Source organism: Pseudophryne corroboree, chromosome 12 (assembly GCF_028390025.1).
Source record: "Pseudophryne corroboree isolate aPseCor3 chromosome 12, aPseCor3.hap2, whole genome shotgun sequence".
NCBI lineage: Eukaryota > Metazoa > Chordata > Amphibia > Anura > Myobatrachidae > Pseudophryne > Pseudophryne corroboree.
In genome coordinates, this window is record NC_086455.1 from 81,939,578 (window position 1) to 81,953,141 (window position 13,564).

The following is a 13,564-nucleotide window of genomic DNA, read 5'->3' on the forward strand; positions in this document are numbered from 1 at the left end:
TGGGATAGTTACTAATTAGGCTTTTCTAACACCACATAGCGCCACCTGCTATGGTAAGTTACACGTTGCGCCACACACCTTCACATGTCTTTCAGTATGCGGTCTGTTCTAAATAACAACTCTTACTTATTCCTTATTCTTGCCTGTACAACATGGCTGCCGCGGAGCCATAACATATCAGCACAATGCTTCTGTAAAATGGCCTGGCAGAGGATGCCGGATAGGAGAGTTACCGTAACACCTCTCTGGGGATTCTTTTTACTACATTGTGGCGCTAAGCTCTATTGTCCTATTGTGATAAGCAGCGAGCGTAATGTCTCGTAATGCAGATATAAGTAAAGTCTTCATACATCTTCCCCTTGGTTTAACGAAAATCACACACCCTGATCCAGATGTTCGAAATGGTATTGAAGTACAAAATCTTTGCCTAACTTGGTCATACCCATGAGTGGTTATAGGTTTGGAATACTTATGCATTAACTATGCAACAGTATGTCAAAATAAAATTGTACTATACACATGATAATAATACTTGCGTTTGTAATTAGTGCATATATTTGGACACTATTAGATCCATTTAATAATTTAAGGAATGACCCCATATTTCAAAAAGTCCATTCAGCATGTTACTGCTATGTGTATACACAAACTAGTGGTTAACAACAGGCAGTAAAGCAGCATTTTTCATTTTTACTCCAATTAATTTTAATGGCCCATTCTTTTTAATTGGTGTGTGCAATGCATGTAATACCACTACTGAATGGTCCATTATAATGACTGGAGCAAAATCAGTAGGTAACTCAGTCAAGGATGCTGGGTCCCTGGTGAAAAGGTTATTTCATGTGGAACAGTTCTTTGGCTGTGCATTTACTTTTTAAAGGCAGGTCAAGTAATATCACCATACACAATCACAGTAATAATGTAAATATACAGAGGAATAAGGTTCTTAATAAAGAATAACTTAGCAGTTGTATTACTGATCATTTATAGAAAGAAGTTAAATAAAGGGAGAAAATATAAAAATATACCTTAAAAGTGAAAGCTATATCTTAAATTGTTTAAAAGACACAATAAAAATAGCTTACCTTCTGTAAAACTACCCATCAGCGTCATGGCAACAAATACTTTGCCCTCTGGTTCTAAATCAATCTGAAAACAAATAAAAAAACAGAGAAATTACTGTTTACATACAATAGTGTTAATTGCTTATTGTAAATAATGTAAACAGACATCCCCCCAGTCATCACCCTCACAGGTCACTCTACATCAAAGCAGTCATGGATAACCTCTATTCTGTAGTGTCATGCTCAATTTACGGACTCACATAGGAGACTGGCAGTTTGGTGGCTGAACCAATATTGATGAGAATGGGTATTATCAATTCACTAGGCGGTAGTGCCAACTCTGAGGCATGGGCAACTAAAGGGGGGTACTCACGGAGCGATCTGACTAGATTGCTTAGATTTTAACCCTGATCGCTCCGTGTGTACCCCCTACAGCGATAGCGATGTGCAGCCCTGCGCATCGCTATCGCTGGTGCTAGATTGGCCTGCCGTGCAGGCCAATCTAGCGGGTCGCTCATTTCACCCGCTGGGTGAAATGAGCGGCCCCCTCAGTCTTCCCCCCGCACGCTCAGCACACATCGCGCTGTGCTGAGCGGTTCGCTCAGCACACATCTCTCCCGCATCGGCCAGCGAGTACTGGCCTTTAGTCGCACCTTTTGGATTCAATTGTCTAAATGACAAATATATGGATCTTCTTGCTGCACATCTCAATATATGTATCTAGATTTGTGCATATCATAGTCTTATGCTCAGACAGCTGGAATAGGCATGGGTGATCGTTAAGTAACGTATTGGGGATACATTAACTGAAGTATCCCTAAATATCTCTATTGGTACATGCAGAGGCATCGGAATGGGGGGGCAGGGGCTCAGGCGCTGGGGAGCGCTTACACGGAGACGCTGACTTCAAAATTCCGGCACTGCAGCGTGCAGCCGGCTCTTCATACAGGCATTATTGGGAGGAGGTGGGGATGTCCCAGCCGGCTTAGCATGGCCACGCCTCCTCCCGGTGATGCATCTGTGAGAGCCGGCTAGGATAGGACACGAGGTAGCACTCTGCGGCGCTGGAGTTTTGAATTCAGAGTCTCTGCGGTGATCTGGGGGTAAGCGCTCCCCACATGGTGTGGGAGTGTTTAATTGAGGGTAGAGAGCGCCAAAATGTATTTTCTCTAACGTCCTAGTGGATGCTGGGGACTCCGTAAGGACCATGGGGAATAGACGGGCTCCGCAGGAGACTGGGCACTCTAAGAAAGAATTAGGACTACTGGTGTGCACTGGCTCCTCCCTCTATGCCCCTCCTCCAGACCTCAGCTAGAATCTGTGCCCGGACGGAGCTGGGTGCATTTTAGTGAGCTCTCCTGAGCTTGCTAATAAGAAAGTATTTTAGTTAGGTTTTTTTATTTTCAGAGAGCTTCTGCTGGCAACAGACTCTCTGCTACGTGGGACTGAGGGGAGAGAAGCAAACCTACTAACTGCGGCTAGGTTGCGCTTCTTAGGCTACTGGACACCATTAGCTCCAGAGGGATCGAACACAGGATCTTAACCTTGGTCGTCCGTTCCCGGAGCCGCGCCGCCGTCCCCGTCGCAGAGCCAGAAGACAGAAGCCGGCGGGTGAAGCAAGAAGACGTCAAAATCGGCAGCAGAAGACTCCTGTCTTCATATGAGGTAGCGCACAGCACTGCAGCTTTGCACCATTGCTCCCACACTAACCCACACACTCCGGTCACTGTAGGGTGCAGGGCGCAGGGGGGGGGGGGGGGGGGGACGCCCGGGGCAGCAATTGAGTACCTCCTAGCAAAATAGGGCATATATACAGCTGGGCACTGTAATATGCATGAGCCCCCGCCATTATTTTCACACAAAATCGCGGGACAGAAGCCCGCCGCTGAGGGGGCGTGGCTTCTTCCTCAGCACTCACCAGCGCCATTTTCTCTCCACAGCTCCGCTGAGAGGAAGCTCCCCAGGCTCTCCCCTGCAGAAGCACGATAGAAGAGGGTGAAAAAGAGAGGGGGGGCACATATATTTGGCGTAAAAACAATATATACAGCAGCTACTGGGTTAACACTAAGTTACTGTGTGATTCCTGGGTCATATAGCGCTGGGGTGTGTGCTGGCATACTCTCTCTCTGTCTCTCCAAAGGGCCTTGTGGGGGAACTGTCTTCAAATAGAGCATCCCCTGTGTGTGTGGTGTGTCGGTACGTGTGTGTCGACATGTCTGAGAAAAGGCTCCCCTAAGGAGGAGATGGAGCTAATATGTGTGTGAGAGGGTGTCTTCGTCGACAACGCCGACACCTGTTTGGATATGTGTAAGTGCTAAGGTGAATTTATTGCACAAAAGATTAGAGAACAGACAGGAAATCTACCCATGTCTGTCCCTATGTCGCAGAGACCTTCAGAGTCTCACAATGCTCACTATCCAAGATAATAAACACTGATATCGACACGGAGTTTGACTCCAGTGTCGACTACGATAATGCAAAAGTTACAGCCAAAATGGCAGAAAAGTATTCAATATATGATTATTGTAATAAAAGATGATTTGCATATCACTGATGACTCATTTGTCCCTGACACAAGGGTACACATGTTTAAGGGGAAGAAAGCTGAGGTAAATTTCCCTCCATTCATGAGGAAAAAGAGCGGGAATCTCCAGACAAGAGACTGCAGCTTCCCACAAAGAATTCTCAGGCAGTATCCTTTCCCCACTAGGGCCAGGATGTGATGGGAATCTTCACGTTTGCCCAGAAGGTAGCCCTAGCTATTCTCAGGGATCCTGCAGATAGCGTGCACATTCTGGTACACTACTCAGACCGGCGATTGTGTCGGCATGGGTTTATAGTGCTGGGGCGGCGTGGACAGGTAACTTATCAGCAGAAATTGAAACCCTAGTATGTGTATATATATATATATATATATATATATATATATATATATATATATATATATAAATGTATATAGAGAGATATGTATATATATTGAAGATGCTGCCTTAAGAGATGTATATAATCAAACATGCCCAAAGAGACATGAGTATACTGGGTCCTAGAGTCAAAGCTATGTTGTTTCTGCTTGACGTGTCCTGTGGAATATGCAATGGACAGATGATGCCAACTTAAGTGGCATATGGAAGGCTGAGGATTGTGTGGAGAAGGGTTCTCGGACCTGGTCTCCACGGCTATAGTTGGTTATTCTGATATTTTGCCTTATATTCCTGCACAGCCTAGGAAAGCACGTCATTATCAAATGCAGCTTTTCAAACAAAGAAACAAGAAAGTCCGAGGTGCGTCCTTTCTTGCCAGAGGCGGGGCCAGAGGAAAGAAGCTGCACAACACAGCTAGTTCCCAGGAACAGTAGTCTTCCCCGGCCTCTATGAAAATCGCTGGGGCTCCACAGACGGAGCTAGGCCCGGTGGGGGCACGCTTTCGGAAGTTCTGCAACAAGTGGGTTCACTCCCTGTTAGATCCCTGGGCAATAGATATTGTGTCTCAGGGATACAAGCTGGACTTTGAGAAGAGGCCTCCTCACTGACGGCCCTGCCGGCTTCCCCCCATGGGAGGGAAACAGGGTTAACTGCAATTCACAAATTGTGTCTTCAACAGGTGGTGGTCAAGGTTCCCCTCCTTCGACAAGGAGGGGGTTATTATTCGACCATGTGGTAGTCCCGAAACCAGACGGTTCGGTCAGACCCATATTGAATTTAAAATCCCTGAACATATACCTGAAAGGGTTCAAGTTCAAGATGGAATCGCTAAGAGCGGTCGTTACAAGCCTGAAAGGGGGAGATTTTATCGTGACTCGGGACATAAAGGAGGCATACCTTCATGTCCCCATTTATCCACCTCATCAGGCGTACCTCAGAATTGCGGTACGGGATTGTCATTACCAATTTCAGACGTTGCCGTTTGATCTCTCCACGGCCCCGAGAATATTCACCAAGGTAATGGCGGAAATGTTGGTGCTCCTGCGGAAGCAAGGTGTCACTATTATCACGTACTTGGACGATCTCCTCATAAAAGCGAGATCAAGAAAGCAGTGGCTGAACAGCGTATCACTTTCTCTGGAAGTGTAACGGCAACACGGCTGGATTCTATATATTCCAAAGTCGCAGTTGGTTCCTACAGCACATCTGCCTCTCCTAGGCATGATCCTAGACACAGACCACAGAAAAGGGTTTATCTCCCGATAGAGGGAGCTCATGAGCTCGTGACACTGGTCAGGAATCTATTAAAACCAAAACAGGTGTCAGTGCATCACTGCACTCGAGTCCTGGGAAGGATGGTGGCATCATACGAGGCCATTCCTTTCGGCAGGTTCCATGAGAGGACCTTCTAATGGGACTTACTGGACAAAGTGGTCCGGATCACATCTTTAGATGCATCGGTTAATCACCCTATCCCCTGGGGCCAGGGTGTCTCTCCTGTGGTGGCTGCAGAGTACTCACCTTCTCGAGGGCCGCAGGTTCGGCATTCAGGACTGGGTCCTGGTGGCCACGGATGCAAGCCTCCGAGGGTGGGGGGCAGTCACTCAGGGAAGAAGTTTCCAAGGGCTGGGGTCAAGTCAGGAGACTTGCCTTCACATCAATATCCTGGAACTAAGGGGCATATACAACGCACTAAGTCAAGCGGAGACCCTGCTTCGCAACCAATCGGTGCTGATTCAATCAGACAACATCACCGCGGTGGCTCATGTAAACCGCCAAGGCGGCACAAGGAGCGGGGTGGCGATGGCGGAGGCCACCAGAATTCTTTGATGGGCGGAGAGTCACGTACGAGCACTGTCAGCAGTGTTCATTCCGGGAGTGGACAACTGGGAGGCGGACTTCCTCAGCAGGCACGACCTCCACCCGGGAGAGGGGGGACTTCATCAAGAAGTCTTCGCGCAGATTGTAGGTCGGTGGTAACTGCCACAGGTGGACATGATGGCATCCCGCCTCAACAAAAAGCTACAGAGGTATTGTGCCAGGTCAAGAGACTCTCAGGCGATAGCTGTAGACGCACTGGTGACACCGTGGATGTTCCAGTCGGTTTATGTGTTTCCTCCTCTTCCTCTCTTACCCAAGGTGCTGAGAATCATAAGGAAAAGAGGAGTGAGAACAATGCTCATTGTTCCGGATTGGCCAAGAAGGACTTGGTATCCAGAGCTGCAAGAAATGCTCACAGAGGACCCATGGCCTCTGCCTCTAGGGCAGGATCTGTTGCAGCAGGGACTTTGTCTGTTCCAAGACTTACCGCAGCTGCGTTTGACGGCATGGCGGTTGAGCGCCGGATCCTAGTAGAAAAAAAGGGATTCCGGATAAGGTTATTCCTACGCTGATAAAGGCTAGGAAGGACGTGACGGCTAAACATTATCACCGTATACGGCGAAAATATGTTGCTTGGTGTGAGACCAGGAATGCCTCTACAGAGGAATTCCAGCTGGGCCGTTTCCTTCACTTCCTACAGTCGGGAGTGACTATGGGCCTAAAATTGGGGTCCATTAAGGTCCAGATTTCGGCCCTATCCATTTTCTTTCAGAAAGAACTGGCTTCACTGCCTGAAGTTCAGACGTTTGTTAAGGGAGTGCTGCATATTCAGCCTCCTTTTGTGCCACCAGTGGCACCTTGGGATCTTAACGTGGTGTTGAGTTTCCTGAAATCTCACTGATTTGAGCCACTTAAGAACGTGGAGTTAAAATATCTCACGTGGAAAGTGGTCATGCTATTGGCCTTAGCTTCGGCTAGGCGTGTGTCAGAATTGGCGGCTTTGCCATGTAAAAGCCCCTATCTGGTTTTCCATATGGACAGGGCAGAATTACGGACTCGTCCGCAATTTCTGCCAAAGGTGGTGTCATCTTTTAATTTGAACCAACCTATTGTGGTGCCTGCGGCTACTCGTGACTTGGAGGATTCCAAGTTACTAGATGTAGTCAGGGCTTTGAAGATTTATGTAGCCAGAACGGCTGGAGTCAGGAAAACTGACTCGCTGTTTATCCTGTATGCATCCAACAAGCTGGGTGCTCCTGCTTCAAAGCAAACTATTGCTCGCTGGATCTGTAACACGATTCAGCAGGCTCATTCTGCGGCTGGATTGCCGCATCCAAAATCGGTAAAAGCCCATTCCACAAGGGAGGTGGGCTCTTCTTGGGCGGCTCCCCGAGGGGTCTCGGCATTACAGCTTTGCCGAGCAGCTACTTGGTCGGGTTCAAACATTTTTGCAAAATTCTACAAGTTTGATACCCTGGCTGAGGAGGACCTTGTGTTTGCCCATTCGGTGCTGCAGAGTCATCCGCACTCTCCCGCCCGTTTGGGAGCTTTGGTATAATCCCCATGGTCCTTACGGAGTCCCCAGCATCCACTAGGACGTTAGAGAAAATAAGATTTTACTCACCGGTAAATCTATTTCTCGTAGTCCGTAGTGGATGCTGGGCGCCCGTCCCAGGTGCGGACTTCTTCTGCAATACGTGTATATTGTTATTGCTTAATTAAGGGTTATGTTATGTTGGCATCCGTTTGTTGATGCTCTGTTGTTGTTCATACTGTTAACTGGGTATGTTATCACAAGTTATACGGTGTGATTGGTGTGGCTGGTATGAGTCTTACCCGGGATTCCAAAATCCTTTCCTTGTAATGTCAGCTCTTCCGGGCACAGTTTCCTTAACTGAGGTCTGGAGGAGGGTCATAGAGGGAGGAGCCAGTGCACAACAGTAGTCCTAATTCTTTCTTAGAGTGCCCAGTCTCCTGCGGAGCCCGTCTATTCCCCATGGTCCTTACGGAGTCCCCAGCATCCACTACGGACTACGAGAAATAGATTTACCGGTGAGTAAAATCTTATTTTTATCTACGCCCACTCCCCCCAACCACAACACATTCTGGTGCCCCTGGGTACATGAAAGCTACATCATGATGATGGTGATGAAGATGACACAGTCTAGCGGCTTCCGATGGTTGCTGGTGTATCAGCCCCTCCAGCTGATTAATTCACTAGGGTTACGTATATTATTAGCACTATTATTACATTTTGTTCCTCTATTTGGCTTAAGGTGCATGCACACGATGCAATATCACCATGCGATTTTGACTATATAGTCAAAATCGCAAGGAAAGTTAGTGCATATTGCACTGTGTGTATACAGCTTACGATACTGATGCGCACTCTGCAGCATCGGTATCGCAAGAAAAAATAGACTCTGCAGGCAAGTGAATTTGGACTATGTCGCATGTCTAGTTAGCCAATATCGCGAGTGTTTCCTGTAGCTTGCGATACCGATCTACATCATCACTTCCCCCTTGACAAGCCTCACAGTATGTAAATGAGATAGTCTAAATCGCACATAGCCAAGATTGCACATAAGTCAGTATCGCAAGCACACATAGTCAAAATCGGCACTGGGAAGTTCAAGGGAGATCACATAGTCAAAATCGCACACAGTCACCATCGCACCGTGTGTATGCACCTTTACTTATTTGGTATTTACAACTGAACTACTGCAGATCTGAAGGTACAGGCTGAGTAACCCTTATCCAAAATGCTTAGGATCGGAAGTGTTTTTTTTTTTTTCCTTTTCGCCGCCTACAGGGGGAGTGTAAATTCGTTGTGCAAGTGTGCGTTCGGATGTGTAGCAGAGCTGTACAAACTGATTTTGTGCAGTCTCTACTCAGCCCAGGATTTACTCAGCTGCTGCGATTGCTTCTTGCTGATCCGGACCGGAGCTGACGTTTTCCTCACATCCTCGCACACATCACATTGCGACTAATATGCATTTTTTTAGTAAAAAGCAAAAAAGATGCCAGGTGCTAGCAAAGTCACATGGGACCTGGCAATCCGGGAGGGGCTGTTTGGTGCAACTGCAGCAAGTGAATCTGTAGCCTGGAGGTAAATCATACTTGCCTGCCTCTTATTTATACTCTCCGGGAGAACCCCGGACAGGAGATGCAGGTGGGCAGCGATAGTGGTGGGGCCTGGCTAGTTGCAACCTTAGGCCCTGCCCCCTCATGGGAAAATTGCCATGATTGGCTCAAATTTGCAGAGGTGCGGGTACAAAATTATGCATTTACATAGAGGCGCGTCACTAGGCCCCACCCCTTACAACTGGATTTCTTTCATTAATCTCCCCATTCTGCCCACTTCACTAAGAAGTGGGTGGGACGCGGGAGGAGTGTCTAATCTTCCGTGGCTGCTGGCGACTACACGAAAAAATTGAGTCTCCCCCACAGGATCCAGGAGAGTAGGCAAGTATGAGGTAATTTTATACAAGATTTGTATTAATTCTGTACATTAAACAATGTTGGTATATATTGAAGCATCAGAGAGCAAAGGTATCACACTCACTACCTTCAGGTTTTGGAGCATTTCAGGTGTTGGGGTTAGGGATGGCCAATCTGTACTTGTTTCATTACAGTTTATATTAAAAATGCCACATTCGCATTTATAAAATACACTCTCAACACACTATTCTAACTTGTGTATATGACACTTGACATTACTTATGAATAGGGTAATGTGCCTTTCACATGTACTACAAAGATGGCTGAGGCTGTAAGAGTATTTGTAGGCCAGACTAAAAGATACAAAAGTATTTACACATGAAAAAAAAAAAAAAAAACCTAATAGGCAATACAGACAACAAATTGCGCCATATTGGAGTACACACTGGAACATGGCGCTTATGGGTAAAATGGATTGTGCTTGTAGGATTATACAGTAATCCATATTGTACTTTGGCCTGCATTTATAAGGGCAGTGATAACCTCTTTCTACACAGAAAACCTCAGGAACGGGGGTTATCATGTCTTCAGTGATTTTAAAAACAGCTTTACTGCAGAGAAATCATTGATTTCTCCGGCGCTTCCTGGAATTTCTCATCGCTGCATCCAGTCTGGAATGCGGATTGCGATGCATGAGAGTCTCAGTGGAAAAGAGGCACATGCCACATCTACAGCACATGGACCGTGAATCAAGTAGCTGAGCTTACCACAGTTTGAGCAGAAAACCCCGTAATGTCTCAGAATGGCGTTATGCAGTAATTACTTGCCCATAATACTGTACATGGCAAACCGATGTATTACCGATGTGCTATTTCCATCTCAAACACGTACACAGTACAGATGGCAGTATCTCCTGGTTGTGCGCAGACTTCTTGGTGCACTCACTCCCAGTCTGCAGACAAGTGCCACGGTAACCGCACATAATCAAACATCAAGTGTCTATTCATAAAATGTAGCCGAACTGCATTCTGTGTCACCGTGATATGTAGGTTTCATCAAGCTCTCAAATTGTCTAGAAACCTAGACAATGCTCTAAGTAACATGGTATTTGTTATGAGCAAAGTTTCGTTGAAACTGTATTTTTATTTTACTAAGGCACTCTGTAAAGTTATTTCTAACAAAAATTACTTTTAGACATGAATAGGATTAAATCTCCATTAAAAGTTATTTAACCCGTATACAGAGGCGCGCAGGGAAGGGGATATATCTATAGATAGATATTACTCTATAGATAGATATACCCATACCTCCCCAACTGTCCTGATTTTGGCTAATTAATGCACATGCATGTTTTGGAGAATGGGAGAAAACCAGATCAACTGCAGAAAATCAACTCAAACACAGGAGGAATATACAAATTATACACCGATAGGGCCCTTGTCAGAATCTAACCTAGTGCTTTGAATCGGCAATGCTAACAGCTGTGTCTTTAATAAAAAAAACCTGTTCAGAAACTACCCTTAAGGTGCATATGCATGGTGAGATATTGACTATCCCAGATTTTAACTATCTTTACTTGACATTTTGACTATGTGCCAATTTTGACTATCTTTACTTGATATATTGGCTATGTGCAATTTTGACTATACTATACTTTATACTAGATAGTCAAAATTGCCTTGCCTGCACAGTCTATCTTTTCTTGCAATACCGACCCCACGGGAGCATGCATCGGTACACATGGTGCGATATTTTTACTACATAGTCAAAATCTTAAGCACACATCGCACGTGTGTATGCACCTTTAGTCACATGACTGCCACAGTAAAATCAACAGTATCTACTTCAACAATCCATGTATCATACTGGCCACGCTTCAGAAATGCACAAACTGTTTTACTGGCTTCTATTTGCCTACTACATTTACTTGTCTGACAGTCCAAAGATATTCCTGTGATAATTATTAATAGTGTTTCAAACTTTTTCTCTCTCCCCATCTACCACTACACTAGTGGGTATTAACCTCTTGGAATCCATGCTGTTTGCTTAATTCAGCAGTAAAAATTATAGATAGCATCTGACTGGACATAGTGTAATTTTTATTATCCAGAGTCTTGGGACCCTCAGCTTCTCCACAGTCAAGGGTGTGGCTACCATAGGTGCAGGGAGTGCAGCTGCTATGGTGCCCAGAGCTGCGAGGGGGTCACCTTCCAGGGTAAACTTCAAAAAAGGAAGAGGCTTGTGTGCAGACGCCACCTGGCTCCCTCCTCTCTAGCCAGCTGCACTGTAGACTGTGGGCACTCGGGGACCCTAACGCTGTCCCAGTGCGCATACGCAGATCTTTGGGGAAAATGGTGTGCAAAACACCATGAAAATGGCTGCAGCGCACCCAGGGACGTAGCTAGAACATTGTGGGCCGCATAGCAACATTTTGAAGAGGCCCCTGTCCCAATGCTTCTAGAGAAACACCTCTCCACAGCAGGTGTTAATTTTATGCCCCATAGTTGTTATTATTATCCTTTATTTATATGGCGCCACAAGGGTTCCGCAGCGCCCAATTACAGAGTACATAAACGAATAATCAAAAACAGGAAAACAGCAACTTACAGTTGATGCCAATATAGGACAAGTACAGGGTAAATAAACATAGCTACATCAGCAGATGACACTGGAATAAGTATCAGGTGGCAGAAGACTGCTGGATTTGGTGCAGTTGAAGATTATTAAAGTAAGAAAAAGGATAAGCACATTAGGGAAGAGGGCCCTACTCGTGAGATCTTACATTCTAAAGGGGAGGGGTAGACAGACAGGGGTAACACAGATGGGGTACATAGAGAGCGTGGAACAGAGGGTTAGGATGAGATTTGGCTGGGTTTGGTGAAGAAGTGGGTCTTGAGAGCCCGTTTGAAGTTTTGTAGAGAGGTGGAGAGTCTGAGGGGGAGAGGTAGGAAATTCCAGAGAAATGGAGCAGTGCGTGAGAAATCTTGGAGGTAGGAGTGGGAGGAAGTAATCAGTAGGCAGGAGAGTCGGCGTGCATTAGCAGAGCGAAGAGGACAGGTGGGAGTGTAAAGGGAGATAAGGTCAGAGATGTAGATGGGAGAGGAGTGGGTGAGGGCTTTGTAAGCGAGTGTGAGAAGCTTGAAATGGATTCGGGAGGGGAAGGGGAGCCAGTGAAGGTCTTGTAAGAAAGGAGAGGTGGACGTAGTGCGTTTGGTGAGGAAAATGAGCCGGGCAGTAGCACTGAGGATAGATTGGAGTGGAGAGAGGTATTTGTCAGGAATGCCAGTCAGGAGGAGATTACAGTAGTCCAGCCTGGAGATTACCAGTGAGTGGATAAGAGTCTTAGTAGTATCCTGGGTCAGAAAGGGTCTGATCTTGGAAATATTTTTTAGATGAAAATGGCAGGTTTGGGAGAGGTGCTGAATGTGTGGTTTGAAGGAGAGGGAGGAGTCAAGGATTACTCCGACAGCACACTTGGGGTATAGAGGAGATAGTAGTGCCATCAATAGATAATGTGATTGTAGGAGGTGAGGTTATGGGGGAGGGAGTGAAGATGATCAGCTCGGTCTTAGACATGTTAAGTTTAAGAAAGCGCTGGGACATCAAAACAGAGATAGCAGAGAGACATTAGGAGATTCGAGTGAGGAGAGCAGGGGAGAGGTCTGGAGAGGAAAGATAGATTTGAGTGTCATCAGCATAGAGATGATATTGGAAATTAAAGAACTAATGAGCTTACCTAGTAAGGACGTATAGAGAAAGAAAAGAAGAAGACCAAGGACAGAACCTTGCGGTACACCTACAGTTAGTGGAAGTGAGGGGGAGGTGGTGTCATGAGAGGAGACAGAGAATGAACAGTCAGAGAGGTGGGAAGACAGCCAAGAGAGGGCAGTATCATGCAGACCAATGGCGTGAAGGATTTGCAGTAGGAGAGGGTGGTCCACAGTGTCAAAAGCAGCAGAGAGATCAAGAAGAATAAGTAGAGAGTAGTGGCCCTTAGATTTAGCAGCATGGAGGTCATCGCAGACTTTTGTAAGGGCAGTTTCAGTGGAGTGGACGGAAGCCTGACTGGAATGGGTCAAGCAGTGAGGGTGAGGAAAGAAAGGAAGTAAGGCGATTGTAGACAAATACGCTCAAGGAGTTTGGAGGCAAAAGGGAGAAGAGAGATGGGTCGGTAGTTGGAGAGAGTGTTTGGATCAAGGGTAGGTTTTTTAAGAATAGGAGAGATGAGTGCATGCCCTATAAGTAATACCATAGTAATGCCCTAGTTTATTTTATGAGCCACAGTAGTGCCCTATTTCACATCATGTCACATTGTAA

The 13,564-nt window shown here is 46.1% G+C and overlaps 1 protein-coding gene across 2 annotated transcripts in view; it reads right to left on the minus strand.

Annotated features, from left to right (window-relative positions):
* Nucleotides 1–13,564, minus strand: part of PRKCH (protein kinase C eta) — a 386,129-nt gene that overhangs the window by 229,139 nt on the left and 143,426 nt on the right. For both annotated transcript variants that reach the window (XM_063947701.1, XM_063947703.1), the window contains exon 2: nucleotides 1,086–1,149. In XM_063947701.1, coding sequence (XP_063803771.1) covers nucleotides 1,086–1,149 — 64 coding nt within the window. The remainder of the gene's footprint in view (nucleotides 1–1,085; nucleotides 1,150–13,564) is intronic.